Below are 23,942 nucleotides of genomic sequence, written 5' to 3'. Positions count from 1 at the left end.
CTTCAACATCATACTCATCGCCGTCGAAGTCGGAGTCTGAGTCGTCTGGGTCTGGGTGCAGAGCTTGACACTCGAGTATGGCAGAGAACAGGGTCTCCACTGGAAACGGAACGGGGAGCAACTTAAAAACACACAACACGCTGAAAAACAGGGAACAACCTAACAACACACAACACACACTGCTGCTCAGCTTTCTAGAAAAATCCATTTTAAAGACACGCCGTCTCTCTCTCTCTCCCTGTTAAGTCAGACAAACCACTCATCACCAGGGCTTTTCCTCTGTTTCCTATGTAAAACTGGTCTGTTTCCATACTTTCTATGTAATAATAGTTGTCGTATGTAACTGCCAGGCGAGTTACGGCCCTTTGAACACTCACAAGAAGCTTTATCATTTGGGACAAAGCGGATCTCCGTAATGGGGCCAGAGCCATCGTCGCCGTCGTCATCATCATCCTCCTCCTCCTCTTCATCAGAGCTTGTTTCATCTTCACCCTCCTCTTTATCTTCCTCTTTTTCAAAGTCTACATGAATACAAATTAGAGGGAATGACTCTGTACTGCGAGAGTGACTGGGAGATTCACTCTAACCATGAAGAGCAGAGCTTTGACCGTAACTCAGCTAAAGAGCATGCTTCTCTGTCAGACGCTGCAAACACACAGTCCAAACACGCCAGGGCAGTTACGCTTGATTAAAACTAAAACATGCCAGATTAGGGTCATATTAGACATCTGCCTGCAGCCTTCTCAAAAACTGTCCCATTGTGTCTGTCGGAGAGAGGGGGATGGGGGTGAAGGGGGGTAGAGGAGCCCTGCTTTGGAGATGGGTCCACCCTGACCCTGCCAAACTGTCTGCTGCCAGAACACTGCCCGAATAGGAAAAGGAGGCCTTTGAAATGCAGTGTTTCTCCCAAACACTCAGCTGATTACACACAAGCAATACAAATGGATTCTGCTCCCACAGGAGCCTCCATGGCGAGGCTGAGGAAAAGCTTAATTCTTACACTAAAATCTTAGAGGAGATTAGGGGAAAGGAAGAGAGGGAGGGAGGCAGTATTTCTTTAGCCCCTCCCCCACACCCTCCTGCTGACGCTTCTATGAGGACTCTGTGCTTTGAGACACATTAACACATTCAGTACAATGATCACATTTTGATTAGTGAAAGGATGTTATATGAATAAAACAGACATCTCTCTCTCTCTCACACACACACAGAGTGCGTTCCTGACACTAACAGACACCGGTTGTCTCTTAACTCAAGGGAGTGAATAAGTGAATGCATACATCAGTGAATGCATACATCAGTGAGTACTCTGGGAAAAGGGACACAGCTGAATGACGCGTGAACACTGTAAAACAGAATCTCGCGGTAGAATCGGATCAAAGAGTTAACATCCTGTCAGACCGTCTCCTACCTAATTTGCTCTAATAGGGATAATGTTTTTTGGGGAAGAATATTTCAACAATTCAACGATAAGCATGTGATATTCAGTTCATATCGTTTTCAAATGTTGCTTTCGTTAAAGATAAACGCGGACGAAGATGAGAAAATGAACCGGAGGTACTTATGAACTTTTCGAAAACGCACATCTCACCTTTCCTTCTGGAACTGACAACAACATATAGGTGTTCTTTAGGATATGAGCTCAGGTCACGTGAGATGGCGTGGAGGCTAATTGATGGATATTCCAAATCAAATCCAAATCCAGACCCATCAAACCAGGACACGCGCCTGGGAAAGAAACAGGAACCAAACAATATGAGTGAGTGCAACTCTGTGAAAGTAATTTGCTGATTTAAAAAAAAAGCCATTTCAGCTTTGTAAAACTAACGTTTCTGCAACGCAGAGTGTTCCTGATCCAAGTCCTTTCCCGTCCAAAACTGCTGTGGTTTCCGCTTGTTCGTGCCTCACACCCTCGCTCGGAGGAGACACAGTCTGTAAGAAAACCATCTTACTTGCCGCCAGGATGACGCTCCGCTCATGAAAATGCAAACAGTTGCCGGTAAGGTTTATAAGTTGCTTGCGCGTGGGAGACGGGCAGTCGGTGGGATTCTGCAATATCGGTAGACTCTAATGTGGCATTTCCATGGTTTTCCTAATTACACTCGAAACTTGCTCTGATTGGCTTAGACCGCTTCAGACGTGTAGAAAACTGTCCTCAGTCCGTCTCTAGCCAAGACTTTGTGGCGGTAGATTTCGCTTTGAACGCGGGGCGTGCACTGATGCGTCGTGCTCCACCTCTCTCTCCAAACGGCCAAGCGACCCCTGTGTTAACATTTTAATTCTTCGGGGTTCGAGTCACTTCAGCACATTGCGCTACAGTTTAGTAGTCTCGATAATTCGAGGTAGAAAAAATGAAATGGTGTAGCCCTACTCGGGAATTGGTCATTTGAACAGCAGGTGACAGTACGCAGAGGTAATTGGATGGTGTAAATCCATTTAGAGAGCGTGACAGCTCTTTTTGAAGCTTTTAAAGGTATACAAGTAGTTTGTGACGTGTGAGGCCGCTTTCAAAAATAAGACCAAATACAGGTTTACCACCATTTTATTATGACAAATGTACAAGATTGTATTTATATGAAAGAAATTACAATACAGTTAACAAAAACATCTGAGAGCGAAACAGACGAACACAGAGGACACCTCTAAACTCTAATGATAATCCAGATCCCGCAATTACTTAAAAATCTGTCCAGGCTGCAAACTAGGCTACTTTAAACATCTTAAAAATATTGGCACCAGCTCTCCATCATATGCCCTACCACACGGGCCTCCTTTCGCAAATATGTTTAAAATATCAAGGTGCATGATTTTTTTTTTTTTTTAATTTGATTAGCTAAAATTTTCATTTAGGGGGAAAGAATATAACCAATAGATGCAATTATGTTTGAATTTTCCAATCGACTCGCAATGCTCGTTGTAAATATCACTCTCTATAGCAATGCGATGATGCGGGTCACCTTGAGAAAGCTTTCAGGTCAGACAGCACGGAGGAGCACTCTCCAGGGCACATTTTCACTAACAAAACGTAGTAATACATCGTAAGATATTACGCGGACTAAATGCATAGCCGCACAAATGTGATTTTCGTTGGACTCTGAATTCAAAACGACACTTTTCCTTCAAGAGCGGAGCGCAATCTTAAACGTCGCCAAACAAAAGGAAGAGAACTGAAAAGGGTACAGGATTAGGAGAGACGCGCATGCCAAGCGAACATGTTCATTTACAAGACAATCCGCAACGCTTTCATGAAACAATGCCGTTTATCTACATATCTCTTGTGTGCTAAATTTTCTTCAGTTATTAAACCCATAGTATCTCATTGAGAGCAGAAGCTTCGTATATACACAGTTGTAGCAAGCACTGGGGAGTAGCAGGAGGCAGGAAACAGAGCGCGTTCCCGTTATCCCGTAAGAGAATGCATCTGAACTCCCGACAAGATGACATTAAAAAAAAACAAAACACACACACACATGCCGAATCAGTTTTACATCAGAGTTATACAAAAGTTGTGCAAATACCACAACCTACTACAAAAAAAGAAAAAAATTATAAACCATCGCAATCATAAAGGACTGCCAAATATATTGTTTCAATGATTTTAAAAATGTTTCTAAATATGTTACAGCAAAAAACTACAGATATACACACAAGAATAATATCAGATTCAGTTCTTTATTTCCCTCCCTCTGTCTCGGTCTGTTCATAACCCACAGGCCCTCTCCCACACAGACCTGGACTATACTGTACGGATTAAGATGAAAGCCACGGAATATCTTGAATCTTTCTCTGAATTAATGAATGTCATTCATGATAAGCAGATATGTATAAATGTTTTTTAAAAATATACTGAATTTTGTGATGCAAAACCCAGACAACGCCATGTCAGGAACAAAACAGAATACTTTCTCTGTGATTCCCTCCAACACACACACACACACACACACACAAAACTTCTGTTAGTTTTCTCAGGATCTGATAATATTATTTATATATATATAAAAAAAAACACAACATGGAACAAATTAAAATGCTTAATAACAGGATACAGCAACGCTAATCGCTCTCTCAGTGGAGAGGTTTGCAAGCAGTGGGTGAACTTTTATGTCCAAAAGAGAACACACATGACAAAAACAAAAAAAAAATCCCTTTTATTAAATATTTGCATTTAAGTGAGATGAAATGAAAGGAGACGTAATAGAATGCACTGATAGTGTTGGTGCTGCAAAAAGAAAAAAAACAAAAAAACAAAACCAAATAAAAATAATGAAAAAAAAAACCCCAAAAACACGTGACTGCCTGAACCCACCTCTCAAACACACACACACACACACACACACACACACATCAGCCGCATGCTTTACACAGGAAGACAGATACTGGACTCGGTTATAAGGCCCAGGTTTATACTCGCTCAGTCTCACGCGTTTCCCGGGTGACAGACTACGATGACATCATCACAAAATGACACTTTTTTTTTTTTCCTCATTTGGCAATGGATAGAAACAAGCTGCCCAAGGTGATAGTGTTTGATTTTTAACCATGTTCATTCAGCTCATATGAAGTCAAATTCCCCACGGTAATGAGACTGGAGGTTCGATAAAAAACGATTCAAAGAAATTCATTTTTTCTTTTAAAAAACAGGGCAAGATCCCTGCACTTAATGCCGACTTGAACAACTTTTCAGAACAGAAAATAAATTGTTGAGGAGATGGAATGAGTTCTGTGTGAGGCGTGTTTTCAGAATAAAATCTCTGCACTCCAAACAGCATCTGATCCAGATTACCTTGCTCTGAATTTACACTCTTCTGCAGTACAAAGAAATGGATTGGAAATGTGAATTGGAATCGGAGTGTCTGACTTTCACACCCACTGAGCGAATAAACAATTTCATTAATTATCTGGCTAGAACTAGTCTTGATTCCAATTTTAAGAATAAATATTTTGACCAAAAAAAACTAGCTTATGAAGACGTCTCATATTACACACGTGTTGGGATTCGCTGTCCTGGAGCAAACAGATGTTCTGATGCAGATGAAGGAAACCTTGTGAAGTTGGGTGTTCTCTGACACAGGGAGCTGTTAGATAAACCTTTAGCTCTGAGATGTGGAAAAGGGAGCCACGCCCAGGTCTGAATGGAATGCACTCTGGCAGAAGCTTCTCTATCCTACTTTTCCCTCCTACACATTGGTAAGTTTTTCTGATTGCGGACAAAATATTAACATTTATAGTGGCGAGGAGAAAAAAGGAAAAAAACAAAAAAACAAAACTCATCTACTTTCTCACAAGACCAACAAACAAAGAATATACAGCACAATGTGTCTACAACAGATTATTGGTTTTCAAAAAAGAAAGAAACAACAACAACAACTGCAAAAAAAAAAAAAAAAGATTAAATGATTAGAGTTAGAAGTCGGGAATTTGTTTCCATATGCGAGAGAGGGCTGGTCTCATCTTTTAGACAGACAATTATTAAGGAATAAAACACCTGCTGAGTTACGTGGACGAGGGTCTGTTTGATTTCCCTCCTCTGTACAAAGTCTATTGAGTAGGCGGAGGAGGCCCATGTGGCACTAGCACCTACTGGCCGAGGTTTAGACGTTAACCCTCACACACCGGAGCTCCATCCTCCAGTTCAACCAGCACTCTCCTTCCACACGACGCTCTCCCGGCAGCCCCCCCCCTCCCATGTTGCTGGACACAGAGCGTGAAAGGACACTGAAGCCTCTCAGTAAAAACTGGGTTGAACCGGACCGCGGGGGTGCAGGAGAGAAAGTGTAAAAAGTTCTGAACTGGGGAAGCTGGTGACGGAGAAACCAAAACATGTTTAAAAAAAAAAAAAAAAAAAAAAAAGAGAACAAAATAAAGAAAAAGAAAGAAAGAAAAAAAAAAAAGTTCATCTGCTCTTACAACTGTTCACTGTTACAGACATAGTCCACCAGGTCTGTCACCCCCAGGAGGTCATCCTCGTCTTCATCCTGTGGCGCCATCTCCTGGGGAACCAGCCCGTTGGTCACCATGGAAACGGCCGAAGGGGCGCTGCTGTTTTTGGGTCCAATGTGGGTCATGAGGCCGGGCGGGGCCACACCCATGGAGGGTCGCGTCATGAAGCCCTCCAGCCCTTTGATGGCATTCTGTCCGTTGGTGGGCGGGAGCTCCACCAGGTTGTAGTCCAGAGGGCTGACTCCTTTTCCCAGAACCCCCTCCTCCTCCTCCTCCTCTAGGCCCAGCCTCTGAGACCTCAACTCCTCCGCGTCTTTCTCCGCCGTGCTCTTCTTCGCGTCCTCTCCCTCCTCTTCGCTGTCGTCTGAATCGATGCGGTTGACCCTCTTGCGGACGGGGCGGTCCTCTTCCTCAGACTCCTCCGAGTCGTCCTCATCGTCCTCATCGTCCTCGGAGGCCCTCCTGCGCTTCAGCGACAGCTTTCGCCGTCGTTTCCTGGACTCCTCCTCTGACGAATCGTTTCTCCCGCTCCTCTTAGCCGGCCTCCTGTCCTCATCAGAGTCCATGGAGCGGAAACTCACTGTGGAGCAGAACACACAACAGTCACCAACACTGGACTACAGTCAGTGTACACTTCCAGTGCTTTTCACTCATTCAGACTGAGCGTGTTCAGCACTACTGGGTTAACTGGTTTCACAGTGTGTCAGAATAGTGTTCAGACTGAATGTTTCCAGCACTACAGGGTTCACTGGTTTCAGAGTGTGTCAGAATCATCATCATCATCAGCATGGCTGTCCATTCACAAGACCGTCAAACCAATAAACCAGCTATCACAGCACCACATGTTCAGCTATGTTATGTAACTGCACTCACAGTACGATGCTATTTGCATATAAGTGCAAAAGTGTGAGTGTGAGAGAGAGCGGGAGAGAGGTGAAGAGGTGAGGGAAGGATGGCCTGACCTTCGCTCTCGGAGCTGGACAGGCGTCGGCGAGATTTGACTTTGTCCCGGTTGGTGCTGGCCTGGGAGCCTTCAGACTCTGAAGTCTCACAGTAATTCACCTTCTTCTTCTGACTCCTGTGAGATCGCCTCCTACGCATGTCCAAGTCACTGTCGCTGAAATCGCTGGAGCCTTCAGTCACTGGACACACACACACACACACACATTTAATTACACACACACACAACTACAAACACACGCACAGATTTAATTACACACACACACACAAAACTACAAACACATGCACAGATTTAATTACACACACACACACAAACACACGCACAGATTTAATTACACACACACACACACACCAAAAAACTACAAACACACGCACAGATTTAATTACACACACACACACACTTACACACACCAAAAAACTACAAACACACGCACAGATTTAATTACACACGCACCAAAAAACTACAAACACACGCACAGATTTAATCACACACACACACACACACACACAAAACTACAAACACACGCACAGGTTTAATTACACACACACACACAGATTTAATTACATGCACCCACACTCTCACAAAACTACACATGCACAAAGATTTAATTACACATATACACATACACTCACACAGATTTAATGTACACACACACCCACACAGAAATTCACAGTACTACACACCCACACACAGAAAACAGACATTCTCAAAAAGGACACATACATGAGGACACATACACGGCGGCACATACAGAGGCCTCACCTATCTCTTCTTCCTCGTCTTCCTCGGTTTCCTCCACCTCTTCGTCGTCAGAGTACCCTCGTGGTCTGCGTCTCCTTCGTGGAGGCTGGCGGACGCGCTGTCTCTGCTGGGGCTTCCTCCTGGATGACGACCCTCGGAAGCGCGGGCCACACCCGTCGCTGCCGAAATCACTGTCGTCAAAGGACTGCTCCTCTGCCCCACTTTCTTCATCATAATCAGACACCACGAACTCCTCTTCCTCAGAACTGTACCCAGCCAACAACACCAGGGAGAGAATGTGGGAGATGCTTTCAAGGCCTGTATCATTAACAATGTTTAAGTGTTTTGTTTTGTTTTTTTTTATTGTGGTGAACACTTACGCGTACCTGTCGCTCAGACGGAACTCTTCCTCACTCTCTTCTTCCTCCATGGTGCTGTCGCTGTCCAGGTCGTTCAGGCGGCGGCGTTTTTTCCTTCGCTGCCCGGCGTTCGGCCGTTGTGGTCGCCCGTTCTCTTTCCCGTCCTCCTGTAAGATGGTGGACATGTCCTTCCCCCTGTGGCCTGTGATGTTGGCCATGTCCTTCCCACGGCCTGCTCCTGATTGGTCAGATTCCAAACACTCAGTCTTTACCTCTCCCCAAATCCTCAACCCTTACCTCACCCCTAACACTCCACCCTTACCTCTCCCCAAATCCTCAACCCTTACCTCTACCCAAACACTCCACCCATACCTCTCCCCAAACACTCAACCTTTACCTCTCCCCAAACCCTCAACCTTTACCTCTCCCCAAACCCTCAACCTTTACCTCTCCCCAAACCCTCAACCCTTACCTCTCACCAAACACTCAACCCTTACCTCTCCCCAAACACTCCACCCTTACCTCTCCCCAAACACTCCACCCTTACCTCACCCCTAACACTCAACCCTTACCTCACCCCTAACACTCAACCCTTACCTCTCCCCAAACCCTCAACCCTTACCTCTCCCCAAACCCTCAACCCTTACCTCTCCCCAAACACTCAACCCTTACCTCTCCCCAAACACTCCACCCATACCTCTCCCCAACCCTTACCTCTCCCCAAACCCTCAACCCTTACCTCTCCCCAAACACTCAACCCTTACCTCTCCCCAAACACTCAACCCTTACCTCTCCCCAAACACTCAACCCTTACCTCTCCCCAAACACTCAACCCTTACCTCTCCCCAAACACTCCACCCATACCTCTCCCCAACCCTTACCTCTCCCCAAACCCTCAACCCTTACCTCTCCCCAAACACTCAACCCTTACCTCTCCCCAAACACTCAACCCTTACCTCTCCCCAAACACTCAACCCTTACCTCTCCCCAAACACTCAACCCTTAGCTCTCCCCAAACACTCAACCCTTACCTCTCCCCAAACACTCCACCCTTACCTCTCCCCAAACACTCCACCCTTACCTCTCCCCAAACACTCAACCCTTACCTCTCCCCAAACACTCCACCCTTACCTCTCCCCAAACACTCAACCCATACCTCTCCCCAAACCCTCAACCCTTACCTCTCCCCAAACACTCAACCCTTACCTCTCCCCAAACACTCAACCCTTACCTCTCCCCAAACACTCCCCCCTTACCTCTCCCCAAACACTTACCTCTCCCCAAACCCTCAACCCTTACCTCTCCCCAAACACTCCACCCATACCTCTCCCCAACCCTTACCTCTTATGTTTACCTGATCAAACCCCTTACCTCTTATGTTTACCTGATCAAACAAATACCAGATCACCAACCATCACTAACATTAACCCACCACCAAATCCTTCACCGTTGTATAGTTTTAAAACAGGCTCCTGAGTCCACAGACGAACGTGAAAATATCTCTCTCACCTCCTCCCTCTGCTTCTTTGATGTCTTCTTCTATGGCCTCCTCAATAGCCTCGTCAAATTCATCAAACCTATTATAGCACACAGCAGGGAGAGAGAGCCGTTAGAGTGAACACAGGGAGGGAGCAGCGTCGCTTAGCGGAGCCTCCAAAGTGAGAATCAGCTTCCATTGCCCAAACAATGTGATTTTTTTCTAATCTGTCAGAATGAACTCTGTGTGAGTGTGTAATTCACAGGAGGAGACCACAGTTCACACCAAAGTGACATAAAATCCTTTGAGACCTGAGGGTACAGCTTCATACCTGTAGCTTATGTATTTCTTTGCTCGAGTTGACCTCCGACCCCAACTCTTGCTTTTCTTGACCTCTTTCTTCACCTTCACCTCTTCCTCCTCCTCTTTTTCTTCCTCTACCTCCACCTGGCCAGGAGATGACCGTAGATTAATTTGGATTAGTAAAATTAGAGAAATGTGTTAATCTGGTATTCGAAGTGGACACAAGTACATTGTGTTTTTTTTTTTACATTGTTCTTGTTGTAGTTGTTTTACTTGTAATTTCAAGTATAAACTGGAGATAAATTAATGTCTCACATTAAAGTCGTGATCTTGGCTTTGTGATCCCATGAGAGGTCAGTCAATTTATCACTCAGACAGATCTCAGATCAGTGAAGTGAGGGAGCTGATGGCTTTTACATTCAGCCAACACACTCCTCCAGAGTGCCTCACAGTTATTACTTTCTAGGTCAAAGGTCACACACCTCTGAAGTGACCTTGGGGTTCAGCGCCTTGGTCAGTGACGTGTCAGCAGTGAACTGAAATTCTTGGGTTTCGAACTCACGACCCTCTGCTCATTAAATCAATTCCCTTAACGCAAACCCTTTCCAGTCAGGCCTGGAACTTACCGTAGGTGTGATAATATTCTCAACGCTGATCCCGACATACACCAGCCGCTCTTTCCTGAGAAATCAGTAAAAAGGGGGATCACATGTTTATCCATCATTAAAAATTCCATTTTAAAAAGATTCATTGTTCGGATAATGATCCCATAAAAGGGCCGGGATAATTCTTACTGTTTGACTGTGGTCAGTCTTCAGTTTTTGGTTATTGACTAGGAGTTGTTCACTGCTCTCTGAGATTGTGTGGTGTGTGTGTGTGTGTGTGTCTGGGACTGTGTGGTGTGTGTGTGTGTGTGTGTGTGCATGTGTGAGAGATTGTGTGGTGTGTGTGATTGTGTAGTGTGTGTGCTTGAGATTATGCAGTGTGTGTGTGTGTGTGTGTGTGTGATTGTGTGGTGTGTGTGTTTGTGTAGTGGGTGTGTGTGTGGTGTGTGTTTGTGTAGTGGGTGTGTGTGATTGTGTGGTGTGTGTGTTTGTGTAGTGGGTGTGTGTGTGGTGTGTGTTTGTGTAGTGGGTGTGTGTGATTGTGTGGTGTGTGTGGGTGTGTGTGGGTGTGTGAGTGTGGTGGTTTTACCTCCTCTCTGCTCGCTCTTTCTTCTTCAGCGCTGCGTCCAGGTTCTGCAGCTGCTCTTCCAGTTTATCACAGAGTAATTTCTGTCAGGGGGAGAAACAGGGCTGAACCCACACTGACTTTCACAATCTCTTCTTTTCTCTTTTTTTTAAACAAAAGCTTTGGTAGGTGTTGACCATAATGAATGGATACTGTGTGCTGATTATAACCAGACGCTACAACAAAAACAGATAAAACCCAAGCTGTCAAAGGGGGGGGGGCTCACTTACGTGCTGACAGGGTGGACAGAACCACTCCCCGTCAGGAATGATCATCAGAGGAGGTCGGAGACACGCTGTGTGGTAGCCACTGTCACAGGAGTCACACAACAAAATCTGAAATGCCAGCAGAGAGACCGTCAGCGAGGAAAACAAACAAACAAACAAACACACGCGCGCACACACGCACACGCACGCACAGTGACCTCTAAAAACAAACACTCTCGGGGAAAATTCACCCCTGTTGACTTTTGGGCTCATTTATTTTGACAACTCTTTTTTTCTCTGACACACTGCTCCAGTGGACTAATGTTTATGTTTTACTGCTTGGAAATAATTTCCTTTTTTGTCCAACTGGAGATTTTAAAAATCACATAGAGACAGCCATCACGGTTATCAGTAGTTATTAGAGATATTAGTATATCAATATAGTTTGTTTTTGTTTTTTTTAGTGTTACTGCCAGAGTATATCAATACAGTTGGTAGTAACATCACCAGTGGCTATATGTGTGAGAGGGTGGGGCTGTGGGAGGGGCGGGACAGGGCGGGGCCGGGCAGGGCCACTGGGTGTGGGTTCAGACACTGACCAGCTCTGGGTGGTTAGGGAGCCCACAGTGTTTACAGGGGTCATCGTTGGGGATTTCATCCTCTGACGACGAGGTAGATGAGTCTGACGAATTTCTCTCTCTGTTTCGGTTTCTCCTCCTCTTCCTCGTCTTCTCCACCTTGTAATCTTCGTCGCTGTCGTCCTCCTCTGTCTCCTCTTCATCGCTGTCATCATCATCGTCCTCGTCCTCGGAGCCTTTCTTTTTGCGCCACCGGGTGCGAGTGTTCGACCAACGTGTCCGTCTCCGGCGCCTTCCCTGCGGGGGGGAGAATGACACAGTCTGAGTCTGCTAACGTCGCCCAGAGTGTTCAAATCACCTGAGTTTACATAAGGACGCTCTCATCCAGTAATACAGTGACACAAACTTTAAAATGTGATCAAGCATAACTGAATTCTGAACAACTGTGATGAAAGATGTGTATTACAAAACTGTGACCTGTGATTCCCTGCTACAGGACTGGAGCTCCGACTGAGAAAGATCTTCCCCCCCAATCACACACCCTGTTTTTCTTGAAATGATCTTAACTTCCCACTAAAATAATTTCAAATGATCTTAACTTCCCACTAAAATCATTTCAAATGATCTTAGCTTCCCACTAAAATCATTTCAAATGATCTTAGCTTCCCACTAAAATCATCATGTATGGAAACATTCTTACAAATCTCACTGCTGAATCATATCTGTCTCTTTAGGGGACATACCTTTGGCTTGCTTTGGCCTTCTGGATCAGCCTTCTTCTCTCTTGGCTTCTTCTGCACAGAACTTTCCTCCTCCTCCTCCTTCTCCTCATTGTTGTCTTTCTCTTTTTCAGCCAACGCCGCAATCTGTTTCTTCTCCAGCTTCCGGTCCTGGATCTCGACCAGTTTCGGAGTCGGTCGGCAGATCCGCGGCGACCTCCGCAGGCACCTGCCCTCGCCCGTTTCCGATTCCGAGTCTCCCTTGCGCTCCTCTCGCTGCAGCTCGGCCTTCCGACGGTGAGCGGGGATTTTGATTTTCAGCCGAATTCCGTCCTCCTGAACCTCCGACGACTCCTTCTCCCCGTCTCCGCTTTCCGCCGTCGTTTTGGACGAATCTTTCTCCTCCTGCTCCCGTGTGGCCTCCGGCTTCTTTTCGGCGGGCGTGTCCTTGCTGGCGGCGTCGTCTTTGTCGTCCTCATCCGTGCTCTTCCTTTCAGCCCCCTCCTTCGGTTGCTCGTCCGCGGAGACGCCGTCTGTTTTAGAGTCTTTCGCTGTTACCTCGGTTTTTTGAGGATCCGTCTTTTCGGCCGCCTGGTCGGTTTGACGAGTTTCATCGCAGTCCATCGCAGACACATCGCGGGACGCCTCTGTCTTCTCTCCGTCCTTCTCATCCTGTCGTTCGCTTTCCCTCTCACTGCCCGATGAGCCTCCTCCAGATGTCACGCCCGTCTGTTCCGTCTTTTCCAGATCGCTTTCACCTTTCGGATCCTTGTCTGCGTGGGGATCCTCTGACGAACCCGAGTCGGTCAAAGTCTGCGTTTGCTTCGGTTCGTCTCCTCCTTCCATCTTCTTCGATGTGTCCTGCTTCTCTGGCTCCTTGAGGGCTGATGCTCCGGCAGTCTGTTTACCGCTCTCTGAATCCTCTGTGTCTTTGGTCTCGTCACTTTTCACAGTCACTTTGCAGACCTCCATTTTCTGATCTTCTCTCAAACTGCCGTTTTGTTCCGTCTCAGAGATACCAGCCTTACCAGTCTTCCCATCATCTAATGTCTCTTTGTCTGATGCCTCTTTGGGTGGACACTCTGTCTCCTCAGGAACGGAGGATTTTTCAGGCTCTTTCGGTCCAGACCTGTCCTCTTTAGCAGTGCTGGACTTTTCTGTGTCACCAGGAGATGTTGTTTTGTCCCGCTCTTCATGTGTGTCCGTATCTTTAGAGGAAGACCGGTCCTTCTCTTTTGTAGTAATTAATTTATCATCTTCTCCAGCTTTTGGGTTCTCAGTTTCAGAACCTTTGTCCTCTCCCACAGTGCTCTCTGCAGACAGGTCTGAGTCCTTTTCACCAGGAGCAGTGGTGTCTTTGATCTCTTTACCTTCAGCACTTTTATCCTTCTCTTTCGGACCAAACTGTTTTTCTGTCTCGCTAGCTTCGGGATGTTTTTCAAATGTCTCGTGTTTTTTGATGACTGAAGTTTCTTTTGGACCCTGTGACGAGTCACACTCTACAGACATGGGTTCGTCTGTCTTTTTCGGTGACAGAGCTTGGTCTGCGTTTTTAGGATCGTCTGATGTCTGAGTTGACACTTTGGGATCTGATTTATCGCTCCGTCCAGACGAACATTCTTCTTGGTGATCGTTCTTCTCCCTGTGGGTGGCTGGTTCGTTTCCTTTTTCAAGCTCAGATTTTGTTGTTGAATCTTTAACTTCAGGCATGTCTTCCACCGCAGACGTACCACTCTCTTTCACTGTGACTTCAGCGGTAGGAGACTCCTTTGCCTCCCTGGGGCTGGACGACTTTTCTGCCTCAGTAACGGAAGCTGTTTTTGTCTCTGCGGGTGCTTTGTCCTCTACTCCTACTATTGCAGCTTTCTTCTGCAGGTCAGGTTCTTCAGGCTTATCAGTCTCCATGGTCTCTTCTGTATCAGCGCTGGTCTTGTCTGCCGGGATCTCCACGTCTCTTTGTTCAGTCTCCTTCTCTCTGGCTGCTTCCTCGGACACAGTCTTTGCCAGGGACTGGTTTCTCGCTTCCTTCACGTCTTTTGGGCTGTCCACCTTGGTGGCGGATTGCGTTTGATCCTTCTGGCTTACGAACCCTGTGTCCTTCTGTGCTTCGTTCTCGACGCTCTTAGCATATGGAGCGTTACCGTTCACCTGACACGGTTCCTCTGCCTCTCTGATCGGGACCGCGGCGGCCGGGTTCTGCACGATGATGCTGCTCGCGCCGCTTCCGTTACTGGGACTGTCGAAGTCTTCGCTCAGTTTCATCTCTCTCTTTTTCAGGGGGATTTTTGCCTGTTGGTCGTTTTTCATGGCCCTCTGGACTTCATCTGTCGTCTTCTTCTTCATCGCCTCGTTCTGTCCAGAGCCGCACGGACCACCGCTCTTTTCCGCGGCCGATTCAGGCGCTCGGTTGGCCGCTTCCGCCTCCTCCATAGGCTCCGTTTTGATTGCAGAGATAATACCGCCTCTGGAAGGTTCTGCCTGATTCCTCCTTTTCTCCGTCTCCTCGTCGGCAACCTCAGTATTCTTCAGGTCTGATTTGACCTCAGTGACCTCTCGCTTCAAATTCTCTTTTTCCAAGAGTTGCTCCTTGTTTTCAGCGTTTGAAGAGTTAGGGTCTGCTGCACTCCTGGGGGACTTCTCCTCTTCATCCTCGGAACTGTCCATCTTCTTTACTTTCTCTACAAACATCACAAACAAAAAGAAGAAATTAAAACAAGCACTGTCTCATTATGGACAAAACACTGTTAAACCACTTCTTCAATACTGTTCAGTTTGACACTGCTAACTATATACACACACACACACACACACACATATATATACGTATATACTTATATATATATCTTATATATATATATCTGTGTATATATAAATATGTATAATGTTTTAGATATCATTTTATTTTGATTTTGAGAGATATATATATATATACACACACACACACATATATAGACATACATATATGCGTGTCTGTGTGTATATAAATATGTATAATGTTTTAGATATAATTTTATTTTGATTTTGATATATACATATACACACACACACATATATACATACATACATATATGCGTGTCTGTGTGTATATAAATATGTATAATGTTTTAGATATAATTTTATTTTGATTTTGATATATACATATATACACACACACATAAATACATATATATACATACATACATATATGCGTGTCTGTGTGTATATAAATGTGTATAATGTTTTAGATATCATTTTGTTTTGATTGAATGCATGTGATTTAGTTGCGTCATACCACCGTCTTCAGTCCCCTTGTTCTGGCCGTCTGGGTTTGGGCTGTTCCTGGATGAACTCTCGTCTTGGTCTTTCTTTACTAAAAGCGCTGGATCAATCTGCGTTTTCAGTAAAGCCAGGACCTCGGCAAGGTCGTTTCTGTTTCTGTTTAACAACAAAGACGGAAAATCGTCATCTGTTTACAATACATAACATGACTTTTCAGACTAGAACTGCATTACTTTTACCCTGAGAATCAGAACTGTCTAATCAATATGTGAGAACTGTGACCATAATTCTTATCAGTAAAGCAAAGATTTGATGGACCATATCACCTCAGACACTCATTAAACATCCAGATTAGTCTAATCCCACGGTCATGTTCTGTGTAGAATAAGACAATGCCTGATGGTGGAAGTGTTCATGATGTAGTCGTTTAGTCTGCCTGGGAATGCTGAACACTGACACAGCCTAACCCAGCAGATTAATGTACTGGGTATGAATGCAAACACAAAAGAGTCAAACAAACTCTAAAACACTTTCATGTGGTAAATCCTTACGCATGTACGCACTAAAACTCATCCAACCCACCTGACGACACACCTCCAGGATGACCCGTCCAAGTCGTCCTGCTCTTCCACATACACCCGCACGTTATGTTCCTGGTCCAACTGGAACCAGTACATGAGGCCGTCCTTGTCTCGACCAATGGGCTGCAGGCGCATTTTGTCAGGGTCCTCCTCGTTGATGGCCGTCTTAAACTTAACATTGTCATCAAACTGACACTCGCACAGGTACTGCAAGAGGGAAACCAGATTTATTTATTTTAACGCATTTCCATGTAAACCCAGCACACCCTCTGCATCTACAGGATTTTACAGCCGATGAACTGAATTCTTTTGTTTTGATATCCCCCTAATATTTTAGAATTTCATCTCCCCCAAGCATACAGGACAGTCTTGGCTGAACTCTTCTTTAGGATATAAAGACAATCATGAGGTTACGGATTCAGTGGTTTGTTTCATCACTGTGTATGTTCTGACTGTTTAACCCATATTTTTAATAACTGGAACTGGCGGGGGGGCGGGGCCTTTAAACAAAGCGCCAAAGAGCAGCTCTCTGTATGAAGCTGTTGATGAGTTAGTGAAGAGAATGGCTTTACCTTCAGGATCCCTGTCTTGCACTCCACAGTCATCTCCCTATACCCCTTCTTCTCCAGCTCCCACGCCCACGTCATGTTAAACTCCTGGCACAGCTGCGATCACACACCAACCAACACGTTTTGTTCTCATTATAAACGTATGTCCCGAGAAATGATGCACCGACATAACGTGCTCTGAACGATAAACATGATGTTCATTGTGGTGACTACTTTATTTACATGCAGAAAATACACGAGAAGAGAAGATATTATGTTTGTTAGATTGTACACGCATCGCTGCAAAGGCAAAAGGGATGTAAATCGCAGCTTTGAAATTTATGGTCGTATGATCATCATGTTTAATCATGAAAAACACACCGTCTTCGGTGAAAAATCCGACGCGAGACATGAGACACTCACCCTTAAAAGGTACTTCTCCCATCTGTCCGCAGACACTGACTTGCCAATTTTCCTAAGCAACTTCACATGAAGGTCTACCAAGAGCTTAGGAACTTGGGAAAAGAAATAAGCAACAATTACAACTTGTCTTGTATTGACAATCATACTCAACGATTATTTTATGAATCGAGTGAAGAGGCGGAATGCAACATGTGTTTTATGTATTTTGCATAGGGCTGTCAAAGTTAACGCGATAATAACGCATTCTCCGTGAGATTCGAAATTAAAACGAACTTGTCAGGTTTCTATCGGAACAACTATAAATAGATTAGCTGAATACTTATAACAATAACTAATTAAGTGATAAGAAGGATCGACACATAGAAGGATAAACAAAATTAAAGTGCAGCTTATATAATTACATAGGAGATCCATAACCCCGTTTATAAGTAAATAAAGGACAAATGCAAAACGTGTGGAATAATTATAATTTATTATGGAGCCGATTAATGTAAACATGCGTTACTACATCAGTAGTTCGCGGGAACCTAGTTAGCTCACATGGACTCCTAATTACAGCAAGTTAAAAGGGACTGCGCTCGAGCAGGAAGTTTACGCGTTGTGCGCATGCTCAGTTCTGTAAGAAAACCACTTTCTGCCAAATTACTATTCAACTGAAAATAAAGTCCCCCTTTTTACACACTTAGCAATACATGCAACTTCGATGGCGTCACCCAAGAATTTGTTTATGCAACTGCGATGTGCTTTTCACAATCTGTGTTTATTTGCAACATTGTGAGGCTCGGAATCCACCTTTTCAGTGTGATGTGATGGGAGCATTTTACTTGTAGCCAGATAAAGCCAAGCTGAAGAATAAATCCCCGTCGCATAAAATCAAGAACAATGCTCAAACAGACGATATAAGGCACAAATCAAACTTTAGAATGATCACAAACTCTAATTTCCTTAAGTTAACATAATCTAAAACGAACAGAATCGGCAGCCAATAAACTATAATCGAGTTACGACGTCCTGTACCCACACAATAACACAACAGCTAGCTAGCACGAACGGTTGTAATCAAGCAATGGAGGTGTAGACCCATTCCTCCTCCCACAGCGCAGCAAACAATGCATTAATCTAACCTGTGGAAGTCTCCTGGAGATATCTTTCCAGCTGTGGAAATGTAAGTTCCGGTAGATCCAAGAGAGCGCCATACCGCTCAAGAAAAGAGCAGATCACGGCGAAGCTTGGGCACAACCCGGGGGAAGAACCCGCCGCTGCCGCCGAGGCAGCCATTTTTTCCGCTGGAAGAGCTGGAGACTGTAAGCTTGGAGGACCAATGGCTCCCCACAATCCAACGCGTCAATGAAGCTAGCGGCCCAGAGGTCTTTGCGGTAAAAGTCGTAGCTCTAATGTAAACAAAGGAGCGCTTTGAAGCATGATAACTCATGTTGGTGATAGAGCTTACAAGTACACAAGTCGGTCGGTAGATAAGAAATAAAAAGTTACATGAAACAGCGTTCACAAACTGGGATTGGAATACTCAAAATCATTGTATGAGATCACTGTCCTGATAAGGAGAAAGGTGTTTCGTTGTTACAAATTAACGGTAATATATCGAAATGACGAGATGGTCTGTCTTTAAAACAACACATTTTTATTACAACAAAACACTAATATTAAAAAGGTCAACATAACGACTTAACTACACAGCTCATTTTATTTTTCATGCTAGGACAACAAAACAGAAAAATAGTCGGCTCTTTATTCTCCCAACGTAACAATGTAAAAAAAAAAAATGTTTTCCCTTTTAAAATACTGAGTTATCATGAACGGACTACCAGAAACTGTTTTCCATTGTACACGAAAAGACACTCGTCACTGGACTGTAAATGTTGCATTAATGACCGTTGGATTGAAGCTGATAGAGTGATGGGGTTGAAGTTTATTAAGCACTTGTTACAGTTTGAGACAAAACCTCACTGAAATTCAGAGATTCGCCTCAGAAGAGGGCAGAATTTCACAACCAAGTATTATCCTTTTAACTCACCACGACCTCTTAATATTAAACAACAGGCTTAACGTAATGGAACGACTGAATCAATTGACAACAAAATAAAAATTGCCTACGCACGTGGGGTTTGTACATGAGAGACAGGTGAGGGGCGGGGTCACAGTGTGTCAAGTCGCGGGAAAACGTGTTTCCTCTGTTCATTGGATAAAGCTTTTACTCTGTACTCATTAGGCGGGACTTTTGACGACCGCGAAAGCGTTAAAGATATGTTGTTTGGCTGGGAGAAGGGCGCCACGAGACGCCTCGTCAAATAGAAAATGTACAAATATTTAAAAGAGGTCATCGGACTTCCTCGAAACCTAATAATTGAAAGAGAATAAAACCGAGTCAACGGGGATCACAGCTTTTACATTACTTCAAGACGTCATCCCATTACAGGATTGAAACTCCATTAAGACCTTTTGCGCTGCTTTAGCCCGAAGAAACTGAGAGACGCGGGATCTAATTGTGCACATATTTGGTAGGCCGTTCAACCACAAAGCATTTCAACCTCAAGTGTTTGGCAGAGTGAGAGAGCCAAAATCAGCCAGTGTAGCTTACAATGTGACATCAGCATTACAAGGCCATCAGACAACTAAAGAATTTGGCAGTGTTGACAAAAGGCTTGAGTCAAGGAGGTGGGAACAGTCTTGGTACTGGAGTCCACACTGCCTTTAGAATGCCTAAACCTTTTCTGTGCTGGCCTGGGAAGACAAAATAAGCCCTGTATCCTTTATAATCGAGCAAGGGAGGGCCACTCTCACACTTAATGATGGTTAGGGTTGGGGAATATAGCTCTGTATCTCAGATTTGATATATCAGTTGTAGATATTATAGGGCATCCCCTAATAGAACTTCTGAGCAGTAAGGTAAATTTCTGAAATCATCTGAAATCTTGTAATGTAATGGTATCGTACTAGCAGCCTTTAAGTGCTCCTCTTGTCCCACAAATCTTGATGCCTGGATCAGATTAAGTAAAACTTCTTTGTGAAGGGACAAAACCAAGGTTGCGAAACCCGCTGGCAGTATTTTGCTGTGCCTCAGAGGAAGTGCCCGTCATATTCCTCCTTGTCCAGCAGGAGGCAGTGTGAGAGAGCCAGTGACTTGACGGTCTGTGTCAGAGTGTGTAGAAGCCTGAGGTGACGGAGTGAGAGGTTGAGGATCTCTGGCCTGAGAGGAATGGGGAGAGAAGATGCATGGCATAGGGGGATGACTGTTTGTGACCGTAAGTCTTTAATAGCTGTGATTAACCTCGTTTTGTTCTTACCCTGTGACCTCAGTGTTGTAAACCTTTAGTTAATTGTGGTTTTATAGTTGTGAATGTCGGAGCACTGAGTCCATTTTGAGTGCAGTAAAATAAAGGATATTGCAGGGCGTTGAAGCATCTTATTCCTTCTCACCAAGTTTCATTTCCCATACCAGCATAGCTGGAGCCAAACAATGACCCAGGCTGTGTCAGGATACATATGAGATGTTACTGACGTTTTTCTGGGTCTTTTCTGAAATCTGACACGTCTCATGTGTGCATGCAAACATACATCTCACGTAACCTTAGAGGTTCCGACAGACAGAGGAGAAGATGTGAATCTGATTGGAGAACACAGTCGTGACTGGGTTCCTCTCTGTGAAGTGATCTCACAGGAGAACATTCTGTCCCGGTGTCTGCTCTCTCATTGTTTGAGGTCTGAACATTATACTAGGGCGTCACACAGAAGTACAGTTTGCATCCAGAGGTTTGATTAAGAACAAACACTCACGCAGTTCCTGTAGTAGGCCGACCTAGCTTACGTTCTGATACCAGGAGTGTGTGTGTGTGTGTGATGTAGTTACGGCGTCTACCTATACGGTTTTCAGTACGCCTTATCAGTTACGTTCCGCGCTCTGTCAACTGTGCATCGCAGCAGGACACTGTGCCAACTAGGTTGAGTGTACAGCGTGTAGACCATAGAAGGTTTTTGCCATGTGATACGCCCGTCAGTATTCAGCACCCCCACTTTGGAGTATTACCCTGTTAATGGGTCAGATTATTTTAAGGTCACTGGGTTTTTTCCTGACCTTAAATTCTACACACTCAGGACTGTTATTAGTATGGCTTTGAATTTATTTTGAAACCAAATGCAGACAAGTTGTGACTGCACTAGTTGCAAACAATTTCTGGCTGTCTTATTAAAAACAAGACTGCCAAAGACACTGCCTGTGTCTGAAATGGCATACTACATGCTGCATGTATACTGATCTTGATGTAAAAGTAGTAAGCGGTATGCAGTACATGAAAAATAAAAATTGTGCAGGACACGACAGTTACCCGGATGATGTACTACTCTGGTGAAAATTTGCAGTATACAAACGGAGCTCACTTCGTCGGGCACTGCATCCCATGAAGCAACACGGTGATTTCCAACTGTCAAAAAATTAAAAAAAAAAACCAAAACATGGCGGACAGCGACAGAAGTGACTTCAACTTCAAGTCCAGCTGCAGTTTCGAATATAAATGTATCAGTTGCATATTTTGCTGTGATAAATCTTCATGCACTTTCTTATAGCGCTTCTTTGAATAGATATTTGTTGTAGTCGTGTGTTGTTCGTTTTTAACAAACGTGTAGTACACTACATGTACACTACACGAAAGTTCTCATACTTGCGTACCATACTGTGTACTAGGGTGGGGAGTAGTGTGCAGTACACAGTGTATACTGGGCCAGTATGCAGCATGCAGTACACAGTGTATACTGGGCCAGTATGCAGCATGCAGTACACAGTGTATACTGGGCCAGTATGCAGCATGCAGTACACAGTGTATACTGGGCCAGTATGCAGCATGCAGTACACAGTGTATACTGGGCCAGTATGCAGTATGCAGTACACAGTGTATACTGGGCCAGTATGCAGCATGCAGTACACAGTGTATACTGGGCCAGTATGCAGGATGCAGTACACCAGTATGCCATTTCAGACACAGCCCCAGTGTTTTTTCATATTACGGTTTCTTGTTCTACCCGGTTTCATTTGAGAATATCAAAATATGCATCCACTCATATAATTCTGTAATGTATTCGGAATCTGGAAGGAGTTTAATGGAGGGGCTACAGGTCAGTAAAGGATCCGGACCAGAGACTTAAGCAGGGATTACCGATACTCACAAGAGGTTTGAGATTATGAGTCAGTTCTCATATATAGCTCAAACAACAAAAACAACAACCCAGAAGGAGGTGACACAACCCGAAAGTTAATGTCATATTTCGTGTTGTTTGAGAAAGTACAACCGAAGACGCTGAAACAGTGGGAATAAGAAATGCCATCACACTGGATATTTGTATCCATGAGCTGTGCACCATTTCCCAGCCCGAGGGGTGAACATGCCAGTAAACCAGAGAGGCCGAGATGGCATCCAGGGGAACTGGATTTTCCTGCTGTATCCCTGCATTTAAAACTATTTACATAGTTTTCCACACATTCTCACATAGATTTACATATTTTTCACACACTCTGGTATGCAATTTTTTAACACATGCTCCACAGTATATATTACACAATATAAAAAATACCGTGATCAGTGAGCTTCATTTCACTGGGGTACAGTCCCAGGTAATATAATGTTACCATCCAGAGCATTTTGGGTAATACAGGTGAGCAGATACTGGCCTATTTTGAGTAGATTTGCAGGTAGTGTTGCAGGGAGAGTTGGAGAGAGAGAGAGAGAGGGGTGGGGGGGGCTCTGATATTTGGATATGCCAAAGCTCCTGTCTGAGATCCAGTTGGAGATCAAAGAGACTTCCAGGGATCTTGTTGGAGATCACAGAGAATTCCAGGGATCTTTCTTAGTGTTTGTTTATGCATAGGAGTGAAAAACACTCACCCATTGTCTGATACGGTCTCAATCTGATATGTAAATCCACCAGTAATTTACATAATGCTTAATGTTTCCTCTTGTTCCCTCTATAATGGAAAACAGATGCACAGAACAGCTTAACCAATGGTCTTGCATCTCTCTGTAAGTTGATACGGGGCGTTTTTCTGACCGCGTACAAACATATTGCCTCCCCGGTTGTTCTCTTAGGTAAGAGTGAAAGAGCAGTCTGGATTTGGAGATGTGCTGAGTCACTGCTGACCCCACCAAAGCTACGCCTCCCTTTACACACCCCCTGACACCTCCCTCTGAGGAACAACTAAAAACTCCCTATTCTTACCTCACCTCGTCCTCCCACTCCTCCTTACTGCCTGTTGTCATAGATTTTTCTCGAGAACAGTGAGATTCAGTCCAGTCCACCCTTTTTTCCATCCTCCTCCAACACCAGGGCGCGTGGACTCAGAGCTCCCGCTGATCGAATTGCACCCATACCAGATTACTCCAGTCACACAGCTGACGTTTCTCTCTCTCTCTCTGTCTGTTTGTCTGTCTCTCTGTCTCTCTCTCTGCCCCCCCCCCTCTCTCTTGCTCCCGCCCTGTAATTGTGAGGGAGAGAAGAGAAGCTATTAAAGAATAAAAGTGGGATGAGGAGAACCTGAGCTGATACGGCTGGAGGTTGTTACTGGGCCCAGTTCCTCTTCTATAAAACCATAAAAGGCCGTGCAGCTGTCACGGT

General features: G+C 44.7%; 2 protein-coding genes across 2 annotated transcripts in view; both read right to left on the bottom strand.

The window, feature by feature from the left end:
• Positions 1 to 1,947, bottom strand: part of LOC115828339 (methylosome subunit pICln-like) — a 3,472-nt gene extending 1,525 nt beyond the window's left edge. Inside the window, exons 1-4 of the mRNA XM_030792299.1 lie at positions 1,829 to 1,947; positions 1,592 to 1,728; positions 378 to 521; positions 1 to 99 (exon numbers count right to left, since the gene is read on the bottom strand). The exon at positions 1 to 99 is cut by the window's left edge and continues 6 nt beyond it. Coding sequence (XP_030648159.1) covers positions 1 to 99; positions 378 to 521; positions 1,592 to 1,728; positions 1,829 to 1,947 — 499 coding nt within the window. The remainder of the gene's footprint in view (positions 100 to 377; positions 522 to 1,591; positions 1,729 to 1,828) is intronic.
• Positions 1,948 to 5,899: 3,952 nt separating this feature from the next.
• On the bottom strand, positions 5,900 to 18,606 carry rsf1b.1 (remodeling and spacing factor 1b, tandem duplicate 1). Its single transcript, XM_030792298.1, has 16 exons — positions 18,449 to 18,606; positions 17,325 to 17,416; positions 16,926 to 17,018; positions 16,355 to 16,560; positions 15,786 to 15,928; positions 12,539 to 15,192; positions 11,817 to 12,092; positions 11,242 to 11,346; positions 10,976 to 11,055; positions 10,408 to 10,462; positions 9,810 to 9,925; positions 9,511 to 9,578; positions 8,029 to 8,239; positions 7,664 to 7,908; positions 6,903 to 7,082; positions 5,900 to 6,520 (listed from the first exon to the last, which is right to left on the bottom strand). The coding sequence occupies exons 1-16, from the start codon at positions 18,600 to 18,602 to the stop codon at positions 5,904 to 5,906; spliced, it is 5,295 nt and encodes a 1,764-aa protein (XP_030648158.1). The 5' UTR covers positions 18,603 to 18,606; the 3' UTR covers positions 5,900 to 5,903.
• Positions 18,607 to 23,942: the final 5,336 nt, after the last annotated feature.

This window comes from Chanos chanos, chromosome 15 (genome assembly GCF_902362185.1).
Source record: "Chanos chanos chromosome 15, fChaCha1.1, whole genome shotgun sequence".
Taxonomy (NCBI): domain Eukaryota; kingdom Metazoa; phylum Chordata; class Actinopteri; order Gonorynchiformes; family Chanidae; genus Chanos; species Chanos chanos.
The sequence above is the reverse complement of the archived record's forward strand: the minus strand, read 5'-3'. Positions and strand labels throughout refer to the sequence as shown.